General features: G+C 39.2%; 1 protein-coding gene across 1 annotated transcript; it reads right to left on the bottom strand.

Annotated features, from left to right (window-relative positions):
* Positions 1-1,675: 1,675 nt before the first annotated feature.
* LOC122987247 (doublecortin domain-containing protein 2-like) lies at positions 1,676-26,420 on the bottom strand. Its single transcript, XM_044359032.1, has 10 exons — positions 25,602-26,420; positions 24,552-24,606; positions 17,929-18,005; positions 17,480-17,614; positions 16,896-17,045; positions 15,759-15,813; positions 14,951-15,134; positions 4,601-4,671; positions 3,883-3,984; positions 1,676-3,591 (listed from the first exon to the last, which is right to left on the bottom strand). The coding sequence occupies exons 1-10, from the start codon at positions 25,886-25,888 to the stop codon at positions 3,004-3,006; spliced, it is 1,704 nt and encodes a 567-aa protein (XP_044214967.1). The 5' UTR covers positions 25,889-26,420; the 3' UTR covers positions 1,676-3,003.
* Positions 26,421-26,742: the final 322 nt, after the last annotated feature.

Here is a 26,742-nt window from a genome sequence, read left to right as displayed (position 1 = left end):
CCATGTTTGATTTTTGGAGCCAGAAGTGATCATATTTTGACGAGAAGGTAGAGCTGACCATAGCACTAGCTGCAGGCTTGGTTAGCACAGTGCATTTACAATCCATAGTCAACAGCGATCATGCTAATGCTAATGCTAATTTTCGCCGGCAAAAAACAGGCCTAAAACCGTTGGCTCACCGGAAAAATTGATCATCCGACTCATTGATGGGTCTTTTATTAAAACCAAACGCTGAACAAGACTTTTTTTAGGTGATCACAAAGTTCAATTAACTTTAGTGAACTGAAAACACACTGTGAAATACCAGCAGCTATGCCTATACCCAATAGTTACGTTACATAAGCAACAACGTCGCCGTGGTAGCGCCTTGTCAATCACAACGTAGCCACGCCCTAAAGCATATGCCGCTTTATCGTCAAATTTAAATTACATGGGACCATAATTTACAAAATGAACATCATGCTGTATTGAAGAAGACTTGAAACTGGCAATTGAGATCATAAACTCATTAGGGAATAGTTTACTGAGGTAATAAATCAAGAGAGAAGTAGGGTCATTTTCTCATAGATTTCCATACAATCGGACTTTTTGCATCCAGTGGAGTCGCCCCCTGATGGCCATTAGATAGAATGCAGGTTTTTTGGCACTTCCGCGTTGGCTTCATTTTTCAGCCCCGGAGATTGCCACTTGGTTTCAACACATGTAATACGTAGCATATTAACATTTCAACAAAACGTGTCATATCAACATTTCTACAAAACATAGCTATTAACATTTCAACAATAAGTGTCATATCAACATGTCAACAAAACATATCATCTCAGCATTTCTACAAAACATAGCATATCAAAATTTCAACAAAACGTATCATCTCAACATTTGTACAAAACATATCAACATTTCCAAAATATGTATCATCTCAATATTTCTAGAGTGACGTAGGTCAGATGCGATCTGTATGAGCTGACTTTCCTATTAGGAGGAAGAGGAGTTGGTGGATGGTTAGTAAGTTTCTTGGTGGCAAGTTGGAAATCAACAGAGCACGGTTGGAGATCACCTTGAAACCAATTCCCACTTCCCGTTTCAACTGACAAAAGCAAATTTTTTAGCGAGACGTCAGGACATTTGCAGCAGTTTTTCTGGTGAGAAAACCGGGTGTTTTTAGTGAGACATCGGCCGTATTTTATTTTTTATTTTATTTTAACCCAAACTATGATCTTTCCCTAACCCTAACCAAGTGGTCTTTGTGCCTAAACCTAACCAGACCTTAACCACAGCGTTGTCACACCATAAAACATCATGAAATGTTAATATGCTACGTTTGTAGAAATGTTGATATGATACGTATTACATGTGTTGAAACGTATACACTAAAGATTTCTGTGGTTTACAGAAATGTTCAATGTCAACGTTTTGTTCTGGTGATTGGATTGAATAAGAAGTACTTACCAAAGAGGCATTCAGCATTTCCCATAGCAGCAGTGACTGCAGCAAACATAGTTACCTTTCATCATTTCACATAGATTGCCCAGTTTGACAAACAGTATCTATAGCCTATTAATTTATTATATGTTTCCACTGCGTCAAAAAGTTATCTCTACCACCTTTTAAGTATCATTTTTATTTGTATTATTTTTGATAAATTTGATTATATTATTTTTATCACAGAGTCACAAGGATAAAGAGAAGAACAAAAAAAGATTGTTTCACACATACATTGAAAATGCCTAACTGTAATTTTCTTTCTTTTGGTGATGGTACACTACAGATATAAATTAACAAGACAAGTCTACAGCCATACTAGCGGCTCTGTGAGGTACATGATCACAATGATGAGAAGGTATAATATTTGTAATGATGACCATGAATAATAATAATTGATAAACAAATATATTGGAAAAATTAAAAGTCTGACCTGATGATGGCGCAAGAAGAAGAGTAAGGGGATCATCAGAGCTAAAAGGATGCACATTCATCTTGTAGATGAATCATTAGGAATCATCCTCCAAATATTGTGGATATCTTCACAAAAATGAATGGAAATCCATCCAGTACTTGATGAGATATTTCACTAAAAGCCCAAAATGTCAACTTGCTTGTGGTGCTAAAGTAAAAGTCAGGGGATCACCAAAGTCATCAGGATTCATCCTCTGGGGAATTTGGATATATGTATACAATATCATGGCAATCAATCTAGTAGTTGTTGAGATATTTCAGTCTGGACCAAAGATGAGGACCAACCAACAGACGAACTGACAGACTGACATTGCCATCCCTAGAGCCATGCTGCAAGCATGGCTAAAAATAGACATAATGACTAAAAAGCTTCACAAAGACTTTCAATCTATATTCATTATCATATGATTTAGTTGAACATGTAGACATATATGCTGAGAGTATTCAAGCTTATTGTACTTAAACAGTTGTGATATCTTATTGTTAATTAGCATCACACTTGCTGTCAGAAATATCCAAAAAAATACCATACATACAAAAAACCATTAAAAACAAATATCTAGCAGAATCATACCCATTTAAAGATAAAGATATATTTTTTTAAACAGTTGATGTTTGATTGAAACTTTGTCATTTTCCCAGCATCACTCATTACAGTCAACATTTCTGAAACACTAGAGCAGCCCATGAAGTTAGAGTATATCTTAATCAAATATTAAAATAAGATTATATTATTATAGCTTTTGTCTGTTTCAGACAGGATTGTCATATGAATAATGTTAAAAATAAATAGCATTTTGAATATATACAATACATACAATATTTCTTCCTTGTTTTGTTTCACATCATTCAGCAGTTGGCCATTCAAAGCTTCAATTACTTGAATTTGAGATTATTTGATGCTATTTTCAGTGCAGAATCTACAAGCCCATCTAGTAAAATAGACCTGCTTGCTTTGCTTTCAATGAATTTGTGTTACCACCTTCATTATTTTTAAATTGCACTGTAAAGTATTGCTTACTATTTTCACCACTGCTCTTTTTTTCCCTAATCCTTCACTTTCCTGCTTTTATCTTGATTCTCACTATCATTATCCTCCCCTTTCTTTCCATTTGCTGTGGCATCTTTGCGACTGGCTGAGTTTTTCTCTTCCACCTCCTGCTCTGCTTCACTTTCCACCTGATCATCTTCACTACTGACCTCTCCATTCACCTGTCTCTCCTCCTCTCCTGACTCTTTGGTAGCATCCTCTTTTGTTTTGCTCACATTAGCTTCCTGGTTACTGTTTCTACTGCTACTTCTGCCATTATTGTTCTCTTTTGTCTCATTATCTGACTGAGTCTTCACTGCATCATTGCTATTTTCCTTCTCTTTCTGTTCCTCTCCTCTGTCTACATCATTAACTGGGTCTTTGCTGCTTTCTCCCTCCTTTCCACTGTCTTCATCTTGTGTCCCTTTTTCTACTGTTTTGTCTTGCTCATCCTTTTCACCTTCAGAAGATGAATGGTTTCCATCCTCTGTCTCTTTTCTGTCCTGAGTCTTATCATTGTTGCTATTGCTGGAGCCCTGCTCCTCCTCCTTCTCCTCAAGTCCTGCTGTTGCCTCTCCCTCTTTTTCATTATTTGTTTCTACATTTTCCTTCTTCTCTTCTCCCTCTTTTTCATTTTTTGTCTCTACATTTTCCTTCTTCTCTTCTCCCTCTTTTTCATTATTTGTCTCTACATTTTCCTTTTTCTCTTCTCCCTCTTTTTCGTTATTTGTCTCTACATTTTCCTTCTTCTCTTCTCCCTCTTTTTCATTATTTGTCTCTACATTTTCCTTCTTTTCTTCTCCATCTATTTGACCACTTGTCTCCTCATTTCCCTTCTTCTCTTCTTCTATTTGACTACTTGTCTCCTCATTTTCCTTTGGCTCTTGTTTGCTAGCTGAAGTCTCCTCTTCAGTGGTATTTTCAGCATAAGTCTCCTCTTTCTCCTCTGCCTTTTCACCATTCTCCTCTGAGGCTTTTGTATCAACGGCTGCAGGTTTCTGTAATGCAATAATACCACAGAAACAATTTGTATCTCTAAATATTTGAACAGGCATACAGTATAATTGGATTGTTTACAATAATCCTCCTTATGACCTCCACTTTCCTGAGTAAGTGACAGCATTGTTTAGTCCTGAGCACTTACAAATCAAGTGGAGTAAAAGCTTTACATATTTTTTTCAAGACCCTTTTATATTGCATGTCAATCAATATTCAACAAGTAGTGGAGAAACAACAGATATTTGAGTGCTCTAACAACTCATAGTATTTCAAACAATAGGTAATTATGGTAATGAGGGTATTCATTGAGTACATAATTTATAGCAGATATGAATCAAACTAATTCACATCCACATGAGTGATATCAACATAAATTCTACATCTGAAAGCAGTAGAAATACAAGTTTTGACTCATTACAGTGATTTGAAAAAAGAGTCTGGGTATATTTTCTGGGTACCATGAGTGAAAGATTTACATGTGACAAAGACCCTCAACATCACACCAAAAACCGTGCCTGTTGTGTGTCCTGATGACCTATCAGAATATATACCTACAGTACATATTTTTACAAAGATGTCTTTGCTTGCAATAGTCTATTGTATGTATGTTCATACCTCTTCAGTTGGCTCGTCTTGAGAGGATTTGCCCTCAGCGTTTCTGTCATCAGCCTTTGATTCCAGTTCATCTGGAAACAGATTAAAAACAGTTTTTTTAAGCACACTGATCATAGAAAATAATTTAAATGAGAGAAATGTGAGGAAATCATTTAAGAGAAAGGTGGCTGTTTCTTTCGGGTAAAAAACTGATTGATTCAAAGCATGTTTCAGTGTGATGATGACATATAGGAATGCTTGTGTTTCATCTTGATGTGTGATATTGTATCCTGAACGGGCTTGTTATATAACATAAAGGTGACTGATAAGTGTCATTCTGGCATAAATGCTTACGTATTGACTGTTTTCTATCTCACACAGGCTTAAGCTGACTTGACTTGTCCTGGGCAAATGACACAAAATTGTGACAGAAAGATAATGAAAGTAGTCACTTGTAGGTTCAAAGACATGAATAATGTGTCACATTGCGTTAGAAGAGGGTCATCTAAACTTACACTGAACAAAGCAGATACAAATACATTGAATATTACAGCACAATGTCAGAAAACTAAAAACAATGCTGGTTAATACAGATTAATATAATGCCCCACCCCCTTTATGTGCTGACTATTTTTTAAGACCCTAAAACCTGAATTCCTCAGTCAAAGCCCATTACATCAGAAATCTATAAACTGTGACAAAATTCCATAAAATCTGTCCCATAAATAAGTGCACTTTTATTTTTCCTCCAGTAAGTGACTTGTTGAAATTATACAGCTTTTATTTAGCAGCTGTTTTCAGGCTTGGACAAACATGGCACAAGAGTGGCACCTGGTGGTAAAGAGGAAAAACACATCCAACAATATTTCATGCAAGTAAACAACTTCTCTAGACAATGGAAATGTGCCAGAGAGCCAGTAAACATTTTACAGGCTCATAGGGAAAAGAGAACAGCAGGGAAGCTGAGGGTTGTGAGCAGATTCAAAATAAAAAATGTCATACAGGAACACTGTCATTGTCATCATTATTGCCACCAATGCCTTAATCATGCTGATCCCCACAGGAATATTCAGGTGGAGACAGTGAGCTTTCTCTGTTTCCGGCTCCTGACTTCCTTGTTCAATTTTCACTGTACAAGTTGAGTAATGGAAAAAGCTGACGCTTTGGCGCATTGAATTGCATTGGATGTCTTAGGACAATAAAATTAGGAAATACCCTGAAAAATGGGATTTTTCATTATCCAGTGTGAACAACTGCAGATGAATCATACTTCATGCAAAGACCGTAATACTTAACCTACCCCACGCACACAACATACAGAAACATTATCCAGTCAAGATTCTTTCAGGTTCCCACCTCCAGTACTGATATTTATCCCTGACACTGGTTTTCAATGTTCAGGTAGTCACTCAAAATTGTCTTAAAGGGAAAAACAAGTGCCAAGTTTTCATTGTAGTTTGGAGAAATTACTGGTTACTTCACCTGAACCTTTTCCATTTCCTAAATTGCAAGCTTTGGTCAAGATTATTTTACCTAATACACAACTGTTTGAGGCAGACTGAAGGCTAGTAGATTGGTAGCAAGGAAAAAAAAAACATCTTGCACCGGCCCCCAAAGCAAACACCTGTCATCATTTCCTGTCTAAACAACTGCATAATGATACTGTGGATCCTGGTGTTTAAATGAAGACATCATACTGCGACTCAATATCAGCCACACACTTATTTCAATTGAAGCAATCAGCTCAGCAAGACAGGTTTGTTTGAGTACAAAATACAGGATTTTTAGTTTTCATGTGAGCACATGCATCAAAGGCCTTGGAGTAATTAACCCTAAACATCATAAGAGGAATACAACTATACGCTCTGATAAACAACATAATTACACACTTGTTTTGAAACACTGGATGAGACTGAAATTTCCAATCAGAAATAAGCAGCAAAAGAGTAGGAAAAAAAGAACAGAACAGTGTAATTAATGTCTTTAATATTAGTTTCCCTTTCTCCACATACCAGTTAAAGAAGAAAAATGACTCGGGTAGAGATTAGAAGAGTTTACAGAGACATTTAATGCATTTCAAATGCAAAACTGATTGAAGTTTAGCTATGGTGGAAGATGAAACGTTATGGTAATAATAACAGACCTCTTTAAGAATATTTTATGGAAATCACCTGCATTCATTAACAGCTAGGGCCAAAACGATTGAGTGTAAGCAGTAAGCAGTGGATGAGCCGCTACGACTCTAAACATCTTAACATGATTTGAGGATGAGGCACAGGCTCATGAAAATGCAAAATCAAATTAAATGTAATATTTAGAATTCTCTTCTCTTCCTGCTCGTCATTAAATCCAGTAGATTTGGGTTCTGGCATTGCAAATAGTTGGACAGTTTTGTGTGTGTGTGTGTGCAAGTGTGTGTACATGTGTCTGTTGCTGTTTTTTTTTCTTTCATAACCAGGCAAAAACACACAAATTCCATCTTTAACTTCTACGCCATTGGCACACAAACACAGACAGAGCACAGCCACCTTCAAAAGTAATGTGACATCTCGTCCATCAGTGTGAGGTAAAACAAGGATGCAACAGTAAATGGGTATAATTGCTCATATAAATGGCTCTTGCTGCCATTCTTATGAAAGGTAAAGTTATAAATGACTGTTATTCCAGAGAAATGTAATAAAACACAACTGAAGATGAAGTGATAGTAGGTAGTAAACTGCAATAATCTCCCACTCCTCAAAAGCAAACTCCACCTCTTGTTTTATACACATGCACACACACCACACACACACACACACACACTGCCTTACTTCTGCAGGATTTTAGTTTTAGGGGACAGACTTGTTAGAAAAAAACCTGGACTTTCATGATCTCCATCTCTATGCTTCATACAGTAACATTGTGCTGCATTGCTTTGATCTATGTTTCCATTTGATATGCTCATTCAGTTCCAACACACTGGGGAAATACAGGGTGCAATTTACATCAGGTAACATGATGTAAATATCATTCCATTAAATATGTAAGGATTATTTAAATCAACTTAATTAATAAAACAATAATACGTATCACAGCAGAAACAACCCCCTGTGGTTCCTGGTGCTCAGTCGAAACATGAACCTGAACTATACTGTCAACAAACTGCCATAGCACTCTTTTTTTCTGCATTGAAGTCCTGGCACAGTATAAGCAAACATGTACATCTCATCTCTGCTACAGGATAACGAATGTTTGTTGTTGTTGTTGTTTTTGTTTTGTTTTGTTTTGTTCTTGTCTTGTCTTGTTTTTGCAGAAGCTGTTTCAATGAGCTTACACTCAGCAGAGAGTTAAAGAATGAATCAACATGTGAATAAAGCTTTCTTTTTGTTAAACATAATAAAACAATTATGCTGTATTTTTTTATCTCTGTCCTTTTGTGAAAAACATTTACCTTTAATGAGAGCATGTTGATGCACATTAAATCAGTATTGTTAGTCATATGTTGCTTTTAAAAGCTGTGATATAACTATGCTGGAGAAACCCACACATGCCAAATCTACTCTCAGCAGATTACCTCGGCAGTGTTAAATAAACACTCAAGTCTTGATGTTCTACTTAATGTACCTCACTCCGCACAACACTCCCTGTACATCACCATACAGTATACAGTATATTACTTATTTACACCCAGCTGATATACCCCACTCAGCAAATGGCTGAGTTATGGTGGTGTGTAAAACAACATGGGTGGTAACTCTGAATGGTAATTATGAAATGTTGCCACTCAGCAAGTGTGCTCCAGTCACTGACCAGGGTCCTGTTAAAAGCATTTAATGACCGTATGGCCAGCATCCATGAGAGAAGCCCAGTTGCTAGTGAGTTTATAGTGATGTGACACATACTGTAGAGGAAAAAAAATCAAACTGCTTCGTAAAAAATGTGACGACTGGAGAATTTTGCTGGTCCATCTGTTTCTCTCTCTCTCTCTCTCTCTCTCTCTATCTCTCTCTCTCTCACACACACACACACACACACACACACACACACACACACACACACACACACATAGACAATATATTTTCATGTATTTCATAGGCTTATAAGACATACAGTGAAGGAGAGAGGGTTAGGGTGTTTTAAATTATCCCATTCCCTGTAAACATACCTCTCATTCTCAGTAGCACTGGTGGAAATTGTAGTAAAAATATCCAAAGCATATGTTTTTGAGTTGTTTTTTTTTTTTTCTGAATGGATTAATAACACATATATAGGTCTTACGTTATGTGGGCAGGACATAATGTATAATAATGTCCACTATGTATTACTGTAATGAATCTTTTACATCAAGATTTGTTTCCGAGTTGAATCTAAATAAGTTAATACATTATCTTTACACTGAACATTTTCAGTAGTGCAGGAGATGTCTCCTCTGTACAGTAGTGTGTAGTCCTGTGCTAGATAGCTTTGACATTAAATCAGAGGGAAGCTCTGCTTAACAATGTTGCAGCCAGACAGGCAGAGTAATATTCAAAAAGGTCATGGCTTCAGTTAAATATTTTAATAATTCATGGAGTTGTTCTCTCTCACTTTTCTCATATCTGCCTGAAACCTGACCACCCAGTGTCTTCATTATATAAAGGTTTATTCAAAATGGCTTCTGTCTAATCAGTTTCATTTGGACAGATATTAAAATATGATTTTTCTAATTTCTCCACACAACAAAGTGTAATTGCATGCTTTAAAAAGCAGCCTTTTGATAAATATTCTTAAGCCTTAATAACCAGTAACTTCAGAGACATTCATTATCATTGACTATTTGATTTTGGAAGGAAACCTATAACACAATAATTCTAATATAGGTCACTAAAACTAAGACAGACTGAAAATAGCACTTATGTCTCATAATTCAAGTTCTATGAACACAAGCAGAGCCCTTTGTTAAATAGTTACTCTTCTCATTGATCATCTAAAATTTGCATTGTAATGATGCTATCTACATCTTTTGCAAAAAGTTATCTTTGCCCCTCTAAAACTGGTAAATGACAGAAATACGCAACATTTGAAAATGTATGAGCCACTGTATTAAAAGTGACATTGATGAACACAAAGTGTTTTGCTCTGGTAACGCATCAACTTCAGATGCCCCCCTGAAGCCCAGCTCTGACACATGATAACTTTAGATCTCCACAAATGCAAGATATTTACTCTTGCCATTTAGGTTGTATGTCAAAGCAGTTTCAGTGTTTCAGGCAGATACAAACCCTGAAGATGCTGATGCTGCTATCACAACTACTGTGAGCTCAACCACAAAAAAGGAATAAAATGTGCAAAGTGGGTTAGATTAGAAGTGACAGACATTAAGAAAATTTGTGTCAGTGAAAGTGTCACACATTACCCTAACCCTATATTTTGTATGTCACAGCCAGCACTGTTGTATGTCACAGCTGAAACACTTGTTAACAGATTAATGTAGCAGATTAGTACAGCTACCCTGCTCTTTAATCCAGTAATCCTGCATCAAAGGGTCATGAAGAAACTTTTTCTGCCATAGTGAAAAGGAACGGAAGAATGAAGGAGGGATAGGGAAGGATGGCCGTGTTGTCTGAAATGTGACATACGGGCACGCACAAAACACACACATGAATACTTTAAACATGGTGCACGCAAACCACACTTTCTAAGAACTCAGCAAGAAAAAAAACAACTTCCTTTAAATGTTGCTATTTCTCATCCTTTGCTGCTGAGCCTCTCTTTTTGACACAGGCACACGATTTAAAACACACAGCCTCTTTGTGTACATGTCTCCTGCCTCCCGACGCTGTTTTGAACCCTATTTCACTCTGACAGGCATTATAGATACATATGCTAACAGGGCTAATTCCCCAAGGCAGCATCACATTTTATGACACCAGAGGCAGAGGGCTGATCTGGCTGGATGTCTTATGCATGTGAGAAGGTGCACACATGAACACACACACGCACACACACAGACATGCTCACACATGCAACAATATTCCTTCTCTTAAATTCAACTTGCCAATAATAATGTTTCCATTTGGATTTTTTTTAAATTACTTTTCTGAAAAAAAAACCTTAACTTAAAACTTCCTTGACTTGGAATAAAATTCCCTTCAAGGAAAATAATAGGGATGGACATAATGTGGATCCATCATGTAGCACAAATTGAATTGGCTCCTGCTGAATTGAAATATGGAGCCCAGTACATGAAAAGGAGGCAGCAGGCTATTCAGAACATGAGGTTCTGTGTAAAGTGGATGCCCTTGAGGTTTCAATGCTAGCACTGAGTTACCTGGATTTATTTGGAACTCAGCACCTCCTGAGTTCCTGGAGATACGAAACAAAAGGCCAGATGAGCAATACTCAAATTTTTTAGAAAAAAAACCAAAAAGAAACTGATCTGTAGGTGTTTGTGTGTGAGAGAGCAAAGGAGAAAAACCTCAGGGTGTGTCCAATGCCTTACTGTTGTAAAATGAACTATTAACCAGTAGTAATGTAGATTTAAAGGGTTTGTCATTAAATCAGTCGATTTTTTACTGAATCACTGGGTTTCGAGCTGCTGAAATTGCAACTAGATATCCACGACCTCCAAAAGATCTGCCATAGCAAAACTACAGTTCATATGTGGAAACTAGATCTGAAAGGAGAAGTCATTAACCATATACACCATTCCATCAGCTACTGGTGTGGAGTTATTATTCTAACCCTGGCTACCATCTACTGCAGGTACTGCAGTGTGCAAATCTACAACCATTAGTACAAAAACATGCATACACAACATCATTTTATATGCTGATTTTATTCTGACTCATTTAGTCTCAGGAGCAATTGTTTAATTCAGTCAGATGATTCCCGCAACATGCTCATCTGTGCCAGTACTAACACTGCACTGCAGCATTTATGTCATACTGTATATAAATATTGTAGTAGTGGCTGAATGCTCACCATTATTTAAAGGAGGACAATATGCTTATTTTGACCAATACCATTCATGTTCAGAATAGACCTGAGAAGCACATACTCACAATCAAAAAGCCTCCTAGGATACAGTAGCATGCCCCTTCATTAATGCGTGCATGGAGGCATGTACGTGGAATCCACGTAATCAGTGAACACATTTCACATTCTGTCAATGGACCCCCCCCCTACCTTTCCCTCCTGTTGTTCTCTCCCTCGGTCGCTGTCTTCCCTCTCTCTCCTCTTGTCCATACCTTTCTGTGTGTCTCTCCTTCTTTGGAGTACCAGGCTCTTTTGTTGATTTCCAGAGCAGCAATTTGGCCCCAGCAAGGGGCAGAGGCAAGTAAAATTCTGCTTTGATGACTCTAAATGGAGAGATTATCCAAATGAAAGGCAATTATCCAAACCCCACCCATCCCTCTACCCTTCAATATTTTTTTTTCTCACCCAACACTCATCCTCCACCATCTCAGGCTATTCTTCATATTCACTATTTGATTGCACCTGTACTCTCCTGTCTTCTCCTTACACATAATATTCTCCTCCCTTCATCATATCAACCTTTTATTCCCTCTTCTTTAACCTTGTCTTTTATCTTCCACTCTATTTACATCCTATCTTCGCTCACCTGCCAAAACACATCCCTTCTCCTATGTTTTATTCTTCTCCCTTTTCCCCTTCCTGTTGCTCTTTTTTCCCTCTTCTTCTTCTTCGTCTTCTTCTTCTTCTTCTTCTTCTTCTTCTTCTTCTTCTTCTTCTTCTTCTTGTCTTCTCAAGGGAGCCATTAGACCAAACTGAATACAAGGGCCCTTTAAGAAAGAGCATACTGATAAACATCCCATTTCTATTTTGAGGTTAGCAACAACTGCTTATTGGTTAAGTCCAAACTGAACATGAATGTGCTTTTGAAAGAAACTTGAAAATCTCCCATTTTAAAAGAGCTAACTTTCAGCACAGGGTGAAGCATACAGCAGGCAATGTGTCTTATTGCTTAGTCTTTTAAGTCAAATGTCTTTGTTACGTAGTAAGTTCAAATTCATTCCATGACCTTTGCTGCATGAGTTGTCGCACTACCTCCCCCTTGTCTTTGCTGTCACTCACCACTGTGTTCACTCTAATGAAGCAGAAAAGTCAGAAGCTTTACAATACACCAGACAGAAACTGCTTGAGTTATCCTCCGCCTGGTTCTCAGCAGCTGATAGACAGTGAATAATGGGGACTGGCGTACCAACACACACAGAGACACGCACAAAAACTGACCTCCCTGTCACAACAGAGTCAGTGCAGAACAGACGGAAAATCTCGAGTTACGGAATCATTTGTCTTTTTTCTCATGTCTCTCTCTCTTTTCTGCTTGTTTGTCACCATACCTTTCTGTCTGTACATCTCTCTGTCTCTTTCTCCCCCTTCCTTTGTCACAAATACATTTATAATGACATGACACCTTTATAATAATCTTTTGTTTTCGTTCCAATGTTCCAGCACACCAGAGATCTGAAGTGTGGGTTTCATGCTGTGTTCTTTCCACAGTCTCTGCCAGTCAGCCAACTTTTTTGGCTGTGTTCCTTCTGGCACTAGAACGGGATGTGTTTACCTCTTACACAGCCAGGGCAGGATTTCCCAAAGGGAAAATAACGGCAAACACATCTCTGTGCTGTTGTGAATCACTAAATAGAGGTGATATGAACATCGTGTTCCTGTTGGGAAGCAAAACTGGACAAACATAACCTCAACACTAAATTTAGTTGCTCTGGGAATGCTAATAGGTACAGAGCTTATTTGTTTTTGATGAGCCAATTGCAAGCTATGATTTCAGCACTTGTTTGCTTTTGAGAAGGCAAATGGAAACCAAATTTAAGCATTGATTTGCTTTCAGAGCGGCAATGAACAAAAAAGGATAAACATGCCTCTGGGAAACCTCAGCCCACTGTATATTACACAAAGTCTGTTCAGCACCATGGACAGGGACACACTCTATCTGCCACACAGATACCGCATCAGTTACACTATGCCAAGATAAAAAAAAAGAAAATTTTATTTCTTGTAAACATGACAGCATTTGGCAGAAGACTTTGTAGGTCAAATAGTGAAGGGTGCATGAGAATGTGATATGCTCTCCAAGCCATTCAAACGATCTTGTCTAATGCCTGATCTTGTTTTCTGAGCTGTCTGTCTGTTAATTTAATCTTTGGTCAATGTCACCCAAGGGGACCAATAATGCAACATGGTTTTCTGTGCCTGTAATATGACATGCCACACAATCTGATGTACAGAGGATTTTGAGGGTGACATTACAGGTTTCAAATAAACAGGCATGCGCACAATTGCACACACAGACACATATAAAGGCACACACACACACACACACACACACACACACACACACACACACACACACACACATTCCTCATTCCTCTCGTTTGATGCAAAATGCCAGCTCCCCTGAACCACAGACACAATTCTCCACGCTCCTTTGGGCTTCTGCTGTCAACTATCCTGCCAGAGGAGAAAACAGGCAACATCTATCATGAGCCACAAGATGACGTGATGTGGTTCATGCCGCAGGAGGAGTTACAATAAGGTCAGCTGCAGTCTGCAGAAAATTAAAATCCCTTTATCTGCAAACTTCTGATCTGAAAAAATGTTTTCAGTTCCCCCTCACATTGTCTGACTATACATCGCACAATGCATTTGCCATATATGTAAAACATCTATTATGGTCCCAGAGCAACAAAACATTACATATTAATATTAAGAAGAATGCCAGCTGCCAGTGAGCCTTAAAGTAAAGTCTAGCTGGACATACTGAGTTTCAGCAGGACATTAGAATATAATGATGATAAAGCCTGAAAGATGACGTAATGTGTTTCTTGTAATAGTGTTTAATGTCATCATGCTAGACCCACTTCCAATATTTGCTGCAGAGCAACAGTGCCACTAAGTGGGCATTTTTGAACGCAGCAGGTTACATAAGATTGCAAGGAGTAGGCATTACATCATATACTTGTGTATCTTAAAATAATAACTGTACTCAGGCCATATTTGTGACATGTGTTGCAGGAAGTGTCTTTATGAAGGACTATGTAATGTGCAAGGCACATTTCTTATGGATTGTGCAAGCAGATACAACCACACGTGTATGATTATATCTGCATGGGTACCACATATTCACTTTATCATGAATTTATAGGCAATAACACACTCCCACTTGCACACACACATATTGTACATATAGACAACTACTAAGAGGACACAGGTAATTTTGAATAAAGTGCTGCTGATCTCCAAAGCCATGGTCATAAAATCTGACTTCATTATTAGACAATGAAAGGCTTGTAATTGTCAGGCCTGCTGGAAATCAACTGGTATAAACACATTCCATACCTATCCATATGGTTCTGTTTGCTTCTGTATTACCATTGTCAGAGGTTGCGAGGGTCATGCTTTGTCCACTCCTCTTCTTCCTGAGGGAGATAAGTCGGGCCTGAGAGATCTCTCTGACGATGGAGGACAGGTGTTCCTTGTTGCTGCCACTGTGGACCGGAGGAGAGCCCTTGGACTCTCCATCTCCACTATCACTGCTCCGGACCATGGACTTACTCTGGGGGAAGTGGAAGTCCAATTCAGTTGATGGGAAAAACTTGTGGAAAACCACCACCAAAATCACCAACAGTAAAGGTATACAGAGTATAGAAATATGTACACGATGTACAAAATATCAGGGTCATCTTCCTATTGAGTTGAAGAAAATTTTGAAGATAATTGTCTCTATTTTTTCTGCTTCTATTTATCTAAAGCTCATGACCTGGAATTGTGACCAGAGTTCTCACAGTTTTGCTTTGAGGGTTAAGACCAGATATTTTAAGACTGGTCAGGGCAAGGAAAACGAGAACTTTGTTAACTAATTGTTTAAAAATAACAATCAAGTATAAAAACAATAGTCCCTTTACCTCAGCATTGGGCATTTGAAGAATGTGTTGAAGAAAGTTTCTTTTTCCAGCCATCCCTAATTAACCCTAACTTGAAACAACTAAATGATGCAGACAACCAAACACTTTCTCTCCCTACTCTGTTTATGTTCAAGAGTTTATAGATAAGGATTTCGATCTAAACTGGTATTGTACTGTTTAAGCTATGTTTATGTTGGATTTCTCTCATTTTATGGTTTGCAAAACATTAAATATACATTTAAATACTTCATGCAAAAGGCACATGAAATTCTTACATTTCCATTTTGCTTTGAGAATCGGTAGATTGGAGGTAGAGAATAAGCTTTCATCCTGTAAACACAAAACAGACAAAATACATTTTATTTACATATATACATTACAATACTGATTCATCAGCATAGTCACCTGAAACAACTACAGAGTACTGTATTTCTGTAAACACCAGTGGTACCAAAATTTATCTGAAAATCAAAAACTGCAAGGTCAAATTATAATTTAGAGGTTTAAACAATGCGCTGTTAAAGATAACTAATGAATCCGCACTGCTCCTTCCCACCTCATAGGTAATGTAATGTGAAAAAGTCTACTTAAAAAGAGTATGTTTAAGATCTTTTTTTTGCTGCATGTATGTGGACATGAAATAGTAAATATTTCCAATTATTTTCATTATTTCATGTAAAAGTCATTTGAACATATATGCAACACTCTTATTCATATGCGGGAAATATCCATCTTTAAAATTAATTTTGGAACTATGGGATGTAGCTTTCAGGAGCTTTGATGGGAGATAATAGCCCTGGAGGAATAATTAGTTGAGTTGCCTCACAGCAACACATACAAACAGAAAGTGAACAATCTCCAAGACCAATTCCTGGTAGCCATGGTTTTGTGTTTGTTAATTTCCACAACTCTTTATACAGCAGCAGGACTCTGCATACTGATAGATACTAATAACATGTATGATTGGTAAATGTCATTTCTGTGAAATGAATAACCAAAGATATCTTACTCAAAACAGATTAACCTTGTACACAAAGACATTAACTCAAGACGTTCCTTTGCTATTTTCAAACATTTTCAAACAGATATGAATGTTTTCTTTTTATTATGGTAAGATGGAAAATATAGGTATATAAATATAAAGACATGGCTCCTTTTGGCATTATTTTGCACCTAGTAGTACAAGGACAAAATAACAGAGCACCCAAACAACCCTGTAAGAAATAAATACTGCCTGGCTTATAACATTCAATGGTATTCTGTAAGTGGGTTTAATGATCTTTTTGTCTTAATTTCTGTGGAGGTAAATAAAAGCACATAGTCAAAAGCTCATTAGTTCGGCATTTTCTATCAAGTTTTCAGTCTTAAAACAACATGTTACACCATTATATTTTTTAGAGAGTGGCACCTACCCATTGACCCTCCGTGTCCCGCGAGGTTTGGTGAAGAGCAGATCACTGTAAGGTAGCTTCTTAAACCTTTCTCTTCCAACAGCCACATAGAGTTGACCGCTCTCCAGCAGATTCCCATCGGTCACCTGGTGGCCCTCATAGGTGTAGAGACTAGAACAGGGACACAGAGTCAAAAGCCCTATGCTTTCCATCATGTGTTTATACCAGTTTGTCAAGACACACTTGTTTTGCCAAAGGTCCTCCCTTTATCACCTTATGATCATTCATTAAGCTAGTTTATCCAATAACACATACTCTTGGGATCAACATATTGTATCACTTACGACAGTGCAGATGTCTGTTACATTAGTGACTTGAAGCTGTTTGATGAAAATGTTCTTTTTCATTAAAATGCAAATTTATGCAGCAAAGTGCTGGGAAATCTAATGAGATTATCTGTAATAATGGGGGAACATGTGGTGTCAGTCTGACGATTCTGTCATGTACTGTTCTTGAGTGACTTTGTCCACACATATAGACAGAAATTATATTATGTGTAAAACATACAGTCCATGTGCAGCGTATATATCTTTTTAAAGTTGTACCTTCGCACACCACCCAGGACTCTCAAACCCATCTTCTCTGTGATCATCTCCAGTATTTTGTCAAACTGGCCCAGTATTCTCTGGTGGATCAGCAACCTCATGGCGGGGTTCAAGACATCCCCATTTGCAACCACACTGAGTAAATAAAATACACATGGTTAAGCAAATACCGTGAAACTGATGCAGACTGGTTTCTCTTTTCAAGTGTGTCCCTATGAGGAGTCAGCTGTTTGTGACATCATCTGCCACTCACACCACACAGTCAATGTTAATATTGACAGTTACATTATATTATTATACTCAACAGATAAATCAATGAACAGAGGAATAAACCAATATATACAGGTACTGAATGTAAATTAAGCTAAAAACATTGGAGGTAAAATTATAGTATAGATTGGGATTGTTTCATAACAGTATAAAATGTTTGGCCGGGAAACTGAACTTACAATATTGGACATGGCTCCTTGATTGGTTTCAAGAATCGAGCTGATACGACGATTCGATGCTGTGGCAGTGGTCTGGCCTAGAAAATATGGACAACAAAGAGTGAAGCATGTCAAAAGTTGCATATGTCAATCATACAGCTGCCCAAAGATCACTGATCACCACAAAGACCCAGTGAGACCTCTGTCTTTGTAGTGTATTACAACAAATGCAACTGGCCGTGTTTGCAAGTGTGATGAGAGTATACAAGGTTGGTCAGGGTGCCTCCACAGAGGCAGATGGAATCTGGGGGTGGGTGGGTGGGGCGTGGTGAGGACGAGCGATGGTTACAATATTGTAACCCTAGTTCTACTAGCACAGGCAGAGCCCTCCACAGTACTCTATGGGTACTACTCTCCTCCAATTACATGCACGTATTCGCCCACTGAACTTTGCATGAACGTAGACAGCCATTTAGGACATGTCTGCTAGAATACTTTAGGAGCCCACAGTATGTAAGGGTGCGTGCCCGCTGTCCAACATCCCGCAACCTCTTCAGTGAGTGGTGTAGGAGTGGCTGGGCCCATAGGTGGAGGGCTCTGCCTGTGCTAATAGAACTAGGGTTACAATATTGTTACCTTTGTTACCTGCCCTACACTGGACTCTGTGGGTACAGTGGGTGTAGCCCAATGAATGAATGCCCTGCCATGACATAACATCTGACCCAGCCCCATTGATCCTTCTATAGCTAGGCTGCCACAGTGGAGAAGTAGGGGGCCAACCCAGATAGTGTACCACTGAAGGGGTGAGGCCATGGCCTAACCTTTCAGGGGTCTACTGTAACGCAATAGACCTTCCGCACACCTCATTCCCCAGGTCATCCATGAGCACAGGAAAAATGCAGGTGTATAATGCCCAGAGGGTGGTCAGGTGAAACACAGCTGACATACACACCCACCATTTTCACCAGTCTTGGGTTGATCCAGCAAGCACAGACTGTGAAAAGGAGCCTAACATGTCCAAGAGATAGTACCCATGAATGGACAGGGCATAGACCACAACGCTGACATGCATATGTCCTCGACACTCATCCCACTAAATGAGGCCACTGACACTGCCACACTGCATGTAGAGTATGCACGGACCAGAGTGGGAGGGTCTCTTCCTGCCTGCCTATAGGCTTGGGAGATGCACTCACAAAGCCACCTAGCAAGACATTTCTTGGATAGAGCTTTTCCAGCCACACCATCCCCATAGTTCACAAACAGCTGCTCTGTGCATCTGATGGGGGCCGTGCATTCAACATAACATGCAAACGTGTGAACTGGGCAGAGCAGATACAATTTCACCTCCCTGTCCTCCACATGGGGTGGAGGACAAAATGCATCCAGCTGAATAACCCTCGACCTGAAAGAACTCTGTATGTTCTTAGGAACAAAGGAGGGATTTGGTCAGAGAGTTGCTCCACTGTGGGCACCATGAAGCAGCATGAAGCTGGGGTGAACTGACAGGGCACTTAGCTCACACCCTCTCTTAGCTGAGGTCAGAGCAAGCAGCAAAGCTGTCTTGAGTGACAACACCTTCAGAGAGGAGCACTCCAGAGGCTTGTAAAGGTCCTTGACCAGAGCCTTAAGCACCAGAGGCAGTTCCCACTGGGGGATAGAGGTATGCATCTCCAGACCCCCGGCAAGAAATGTTTCACAAGAGGGTGGCTAAAGACTGCTCTGTTGCCAAAACCCTTGTGACACTTTAATAGTGGCATGAGCCAGCCCTCTATCAAGCAAACACTGCAAAAAGGAGACACACAGGTTGTCATCACTGTCCATCAGCAAAGCCACTGGGACAGTCTAAGCTGAGGTGTCTGGTGGCAGCGGCGGTGGCGGCAGCAGTGGCAGTGGTGGTGGCAGCGGCGGTGGCAGCGGTGGTGGCAGCAGCAGGGCACTGGACAAAGCAGGAGACTCATCATTGACGCGGAAATCTATCTTGAGCTCCGGGTCACTCTCATCACAGAGGAGTAAGACGTTACAAAGCCAAAAATGGTCCCACCGCTGCCAGTGTTGAAACGGAGGAAGTCCTCAGCAGTAAACGCAGGGCGGCGGCTGCATCATGCCACTCTCTACATGATCCCGACCAAGGAACTTGCAGTGGAAGAAATGTCTGTTGGCAGCGGTGATGAAGCCAGGGCATGGCGGGCAGGAACGAGCTTGCTGGAGCAGTGACTCCATCTGTGGAGAGGTAAGATCAGTGAGCAGATTCGCTGTCACTGAAGTGAGAAGGGTGAGAGCAGCAGCAAAGTGCTGCCTTATACACTGTATGAGACACACATAATCAGTTGGCACATCCTGATTGGCTGGCTACTAGGGATGTGCAGAGAGCCCAGTATTTGTATTTGTGTACAAATGTAGTTGTTGAGGCAGCAAAAATATTTGTATCTGTATTTGTATTTGAATAAAAGTGGAAATAAGGGTAAAAATCCTGTTTTTGTTTTATTACACTTTTAATTTTAGGATATTAAAGTTTTAAAATAAGTGTTCATCAATAAACTATCTTGTGAAGGAGGTCCCCATGCTGGGTCTTAAACTCAAGTCTTCCAGATTGTAGACAACTGTGTTGACTACTGAGCTGAAGCTCAACTCTGCACCACTGCATGGACAGAGCTGTAGCTCTTTATACACCGATAACACAGAGAATGCACAGCATGTAAAGTGTAGGGAAGAACTTCAAAGTCAATTATTTCTTTGCACTTATCATTTATTGCCTATTTTTTACAACCTAACTTTGGGAAAAGAGGAAGGGGAACAACAGGTTATGGAGAGTCCCTTGAGAGCACTTCACATGTGTCTGTAGCTCAGCTTTATTTCTGGAGAACACCCTCAACTCCAGGAGTGATTAGGAAATGTGTGTCATGAAGCAGGTGGATGTGAGCTGTTAATATATGTAACATAGCAGAGCAGAGAAGAGAGATTGAGATAGCTATGTAACACCTATTTGTAAAAACCCACTTTTTGTGCTTTTCCAAATACCAGATTAGTCTTCGGCTCCACCACTATCGGCTATGTACATGAAAATTTCAGTGGACGATTGCATGAGTGTGATTGAAGGAGAGTAGTACCCATAGAGTCCAGTAGAGGGCGGATCCTGTGTGAGATAGAACTCGCTGTGTTAAAAATGTAATTTGTTCTAATAAAAACATTCTGAACAGACAACATCTCAACGTCAACCTCAACATTATAGCTGTGAGCAGCATGAACAGTGGGCAAAGTATTTGTATTCGCTGAAGAGAAAAGGATGTTGGACAGCAGGCACTCTGCCTTATATACTGTGGGCTCCACACGTATTCTGGCAGGTACGTCTTGATTGGCTGGCTACGTTTATGCAAAGTCCAGTGGGTGAATACGTGTGTGTGATTGTGTGAGAGTAGTACCCATAGAGTCAAGTGGAGGGCGCAGCTTGCGTGAGATAGAACTCCCTTGAATCACTATGTGTGAAATGCACTTGACATACACAGTATATATATATTTTTTTTCTGATAACATGGAACCTATTACTACTTTGAGAACTTAATGTGTGTGTGTATTCTTATGGAATGTTTAAAAATCCATCCAGTTTTCTTTTGTTGTTTCATTTTTCCCTTTATGCTGCAAGAAACCAAAAAAAAGAAAACAAGATTGTGTGAAATCAAAAGATTTTACCCCTACAGGCATAGAGAAAGAACTATTTTACTCACTAAAAGAATCTGTGTCATCTCTATGACAGCAAAAGAAAGGGACCTCTATAGTCTTATGAGATTGTGGGGTTGAAAAGAGGGAGCTCTGCAGGTTCACTCCCATGACACCTGGCAACCCACTGTGACTGAGGACTAAGATTTAGATCCTATGACAAACACAGATAAGGGAGGAGGTATATTAAAAGTCTTCTGGGATCTGTGCATGCACCATGGCAACAGAGATGTTAAGGGTAGAAGTAAAAGTCAAAATACCTACTTCTTAAAACAAAAGGTGTGGGACATAATCAGAAGTATACCAGTACCAAGATACATACATTGAGTTTATAAAGACTAGAGACACGCTCTTGAGTTGTAGCCCTGTGTATATAGCTAAAAGCAGTGGAAATAGTACAATCATGAAAAAATATCTAAAATGCAGAGTAATTTACATAATTTCTAACATAATCAAAATCCCCAAAAATGCTTGTTAAAAATGCACTGTGCTTCCTTTAAAGCCATTTGCCTTTTATGCACAGTACAAACCACAGAGACTATCATAAACCACTCCGCTAGTAACCCATCCCAGCTGGGAACAAACAGAGGCAAGCAAGACAAGGTAGCCTATACGTCTGTCACTAGGGAGCCATTAGATGTACTAGATTTGTTTTTCTATTGACATAGAATTTCACCAACAGATGATCTTTAATAACACAGTGGAGAGAGGTCCCCTCAGCTTAGTATCTCTTGGTATCAGCCTAGTATCTCTGTTTCTCTTGGTGTCCTTACTGTTAGTGCAAAACCTATAGATTCCATTCAAACTTGTAGTGGGTAACTTTAACAGAAAACCAAATGCAGACTTTACTACACACAATATACATATTTACTGATGGGGAAAATCGCTATGTCCAATTTTCATTTTGCTTAGATACTCCATCATATTAGACTAACATCATTGTTTTCTCATACCAGCTGGTTGGAGCGCTGCTTGAAGTGGGTCTTCTCAAGTCCATCCAATCAAAACATAGAACAAAAAAAGCAAATTACAAGGCAGAAGGGGAAGTTTAAACACAACAGAGGATCTAGTGTGAGTAAAAAAAGGAAACTTTTGGCAGGGACCAACATCAGAAGGTGGATTCTGAGCTGTAGTCAAAATGAGCCACATACAGAACAGTTCTAAAACTTCATTAGTTCTTCCTATGATTCTCTATTTATTCAAAATCAGTACGGACAAGAAACTAACCTGCCAACTGTCCAGCCAGCAAAGAGTTCTTATCATTAATTGACACAATCAGCCAGGTTAAGTGGGGTACTGAGGGGGGAAGCAGGGTCCTTGTAAACTAGATTGGCTCTTTTAATGCTCACCAGTAATCACAGCAACAACAACAAGTCCTCAAGGATTATCTGTGATGACTAAGCTTCTTGCTAGCGGGTGATAAAACAAAATAAAGAACACAGAGCGCAAATCCTGGTTCTCTTTTTATACGATTAACATGTTATAGTGGAGAGAGGCAGAGCACACAACCAATGCTTCTGAGGATCTGGCCGCAAGGCAAAAGACCAAGATCCTGACAAAGACCTTGTGTGAACGATTGTTTCCTTTGACTATGATTAGCATGTTACAATTTTGCACCCATATTTTTGCCATATTGTTTAAAAGAAACTGATAATATAACAATCTGACACTGTCACTCAAAAATGAAGGGCAAAGTTATAGTTGGTGTTTTAAAATACTATTTTAAAAAAGAAACTAAATTCTAAACATATATTATACATATAATACATTATTATAAAACAATCCTAAGAACTTCAACTTTTTTTTCTTTTTTTAAAAAAAAATTTATATAAACCACTCACTTGGAAAGAAGACCTGCAGTTGACTTTCAAATAGATGAGCTTGTGGGTTACCTGACTTTAAGCCGCTCTCAATTTGGCTGTGACTTCATAGCTAGTGATTAAAGATGCATTGAAAGGAGGGATGATTATGATCCATAAATCAATAATGCATGGCCACTGAGACAACAACAAAGTAATTCTTCACGGGGAACAATAGAGACGAATGCTAAACATTACACCTTGCTTAAATGATCTTTCTAAAACCTTTACACTGTGGGTGGGGGCAGGAGTGCTGAGGTGATCTTCCCAAATCCTCATGTATCTTGCATTTAGTGGTTTCAAATGTTTAGTAGTTTCAAATGTTGAAAAGTTGGATTGAGTAAGGATATGTAAATGAAACCTGCCTTTAAGACATAGTGGTGAAGGGTGTCATTAATCTCTAAAAGTAAATTTAAAGTAATGCAATAACGTTGGAGCAATTTAGCAAATCCACTTAAGGTGCTCAGTCTCATGTGGCTACTAAACTTTTTTGTGGTTGGCAAAAACATAGCACTGTATTTGTGTCATGCAACTATCACTAGCTTACTGTGAAGACATTGTCCAGTCCACAATGAGTTAGAAAGCGAATGAAAGTGTAAGGACACATTCCCATTGAATCAGGTGAGGCTAGTGCCTTTCACTGCAGAACCAAAGGACCAGGAGGTGGGGTAGAACCTGAGGACCTTCTCTGGCAAGTGCATGTGAGGATGCACCACACCCCAGGATTATCTGCATGATTGACAAGACTATGTAAATTATGTAAACGGGTTGCATCTCTGCAGTTTATATTTGCGCAATGCCAAAAATCAAAATGATTTGAAATACCAGGAACAGCTCTTAGCAGATGTACCTTCATGAAGTGCCACAGTTGATTGGATAGATACTGTAAACAGTGACTTGGGAAATTAAAATGCACTTCTAGATTATCAAACAGAATACAATGTCGTTTATAACATTTCTCTTTTTATCGTCACACAGTTGGAGCTCAGACAATTTAAAGGAACTCACTTTTCCTGACTTATTAAACTGCAAAAAGGCTTTCTTACATATATAGCATTTTTGCCTTACCTGCACTGGAAGAGTCTGCAACATCCTCTTCTTTCTAGAGCCAATCTGTAGATAACTACAGACAAAACATAAAGATAAGATAAGAGCCTAAGTTCATACACAGCACTCACATTTTAAACTGAGATGTGCTGTCACTCACAAACTCAGAAATATTACTATAAAATTTTATCAATTAGGGATGCAACTGTGCTGACACTTATTCTGTAATGATAATATACAACCATGAAGTTAAAAGTCATATCAACCTCTTGTATAAGCACTGGTCAATCAAAGTAGAGTACCTAGCATGTAGCTTCTTATTATGCATAATAAGTGTAAACATAAAAGTAAAATGGTTTCTTGATTAATTACACTTGGGCACTTTTAAGTCACCCTCTACTACATCTCCTTCATTGGAACAGATTTTCCACACAATTCCTCATGGAAGGGAAGCAACATGTGGTATGCAGAAAGAGGGACAGCATGACTATGTATGTGCAGTATCTGGCCTATCAGTACTGCAGTGGAGGATATACACAATACCTACATCAACATTAAACACCAGGGGCACAGTGATAGTACACAAACGTCATGGCTCAAGAATAGCTTCCCACTTAACTGCTTCACCACTGACTTCTATGAATAACTTGCTGCACAAATCTCATTATCTGCAGTATAAGTCCACTTATTTTTAGGCTAGGGCACAGCCCACTTCTCTACTGATCTCATCTGCCTCAAGCTGTGATTCAGCACTGCTGTAAAACTGTTGAAACACATAAACTTTAAGACCATGACTCAGTCTGATGCTCATTATCCACATTTCTATTATAAAAGCAAAGTCTGATAACAGTGAGAACAAGTTTTGGAACCTACTTTGAGTGTGCAGCCTACTTCTGTGAAAAATAAAAGTATGTACCATTCAAATTCTTACAAATGAACACCCTTCCAAGTTTTGGTCACCCAGTGTTGCATTTAAACATGTAATTGGTCAGTATAACAACACATATTTGCATGTTCTATCTAATATGAGTAACTATTTGAACGTATTAGGCCCAAAACATTTAGTCTTACTCCAGCTTTTTAAATCTTTCTCTCCCAGCAGCAACGTACTGCTCCCCGCTCTGAAGGCTCTCCATACAGTCCACCTTGTGGCCTCCTCGAGGTGTGTAGATGTTCCTCACCGCTCCAAAGGGTGCCTGTATCCCTCCGGTCACCTCTCTCAGCAAAGTCTCAAAGTTGCACACTCTCTTTTGGTTAATCACTATCCGGCGAGCGTTATAATATGGGTCACCGTTGCGGAACATGAAAACGCTCTTCACAACGGGCTGTGACCTAAAGTTTGGCTTTTCCGAGCTCATCGTTGTGCGTAAAAGCAAGCGGGCGCGCGACGGCTAGCGATCGACCTTAGTTGTAATAATCTCACAGCATGTTGATCCAAAATGCGAAAAAAAGCTTATAGGCCATTATAATGGCATTGCAGCAGGTCCATCCTGGCCAAATATTAAAGGTTGAGTGGAGCTGTCAATAGAGCGCGGCACGCAGTTCTTCAGCTGGGACAGAAAAGCGTCCAGTGCAAAAGGCGACTTACAGGTTAAGGAGAAGGTTACTGAATAAAAACAAGACCACATGCATGGGACAGTTGATATGTACCGGCGATACAAATATCAACTATCCATAAGTTTTTTGCAGAATCTCAATCCGTCATAGAGGAAATCGCCGCTGCGTGTGCACTATGTGCGCTATGCCGCAGGTGATGGTAAAAGCCAAACGGGTCTCTGTAGTTTCCCCACGATGTAGGCTGGGTATCATGGGAGCTCATCTGTTGGGATGTATCTATGGGAACATACCACAGTTTTTTCACAGACTGCCAGGGACCTCACACAGCGGTAATCGACAGGTAGTCAATCATTTAGCTGATGAGCAGCGATACGCTTATTTAACAAAATGCTCAATTTAAATGTGTAACGAACATCACCAAATATGCACGACGAGCTCTGTGAGCAGAGAAAAAAATCTGAACGAAATAGTAAAACTTAAACGGTTTAAAACTCTGCAACAGCGGTGTGATAAAGTTAATTGGGCATCAAGAGACCAATTGCCAGTGACATCCCAAAAGTGGCACAAAAAACATGTTTGTTTTGTGTACTATAATTATGTTACGCAACAACAAGGAGATCTGTACTGCATGTCCTTATGCACGTTATTGTCAAGT

Source organism: Thunnus albacares, chromosome 8 (assembly GCF_914725855.1).
Source record: "Thunnus albacares chromosome 8, fThuAlb1.1, whole genome shotgun sequence".
Taxonomy (NCBI): domain Eukaryota; kingdom Metazoa; phylum Chordata; class Actinopteri; order Scombriformes; family Scombridae; genus Thunnus; species Thunnus albacares.
This window is presented reverse-complemented; position numbering and strand designations above follow the sequence as displayed.

What these genes read in the sequence shown, in the direction of transcription:
- LOC122987247 (XM_044359032.1), bottom strand. Translation starts at nt 25,888, where the DNA reads ATGAGCTCGGAAAAGCCAAACTTTAGGTCACAGCCCGTTGTGAAGAGC. An exon ending in GGGACACGGAGGGTCAATGG is followed by an intron (nt 15,814 to 16,895) that starts GTAGGTGCCACT and finishes TTGTGTTTACAG; the next exon opens with GATGAAAGCTTATTCTCTAC. An exon ending in AAGACGAGCCAACTGAAGAG is followed by an intron (nt 3,985 to 4,600) that starts GTATGAACATAC and finishes ATTGCATTACAG; the next exon opens with AAACCTGCAGCCGTTGATAC.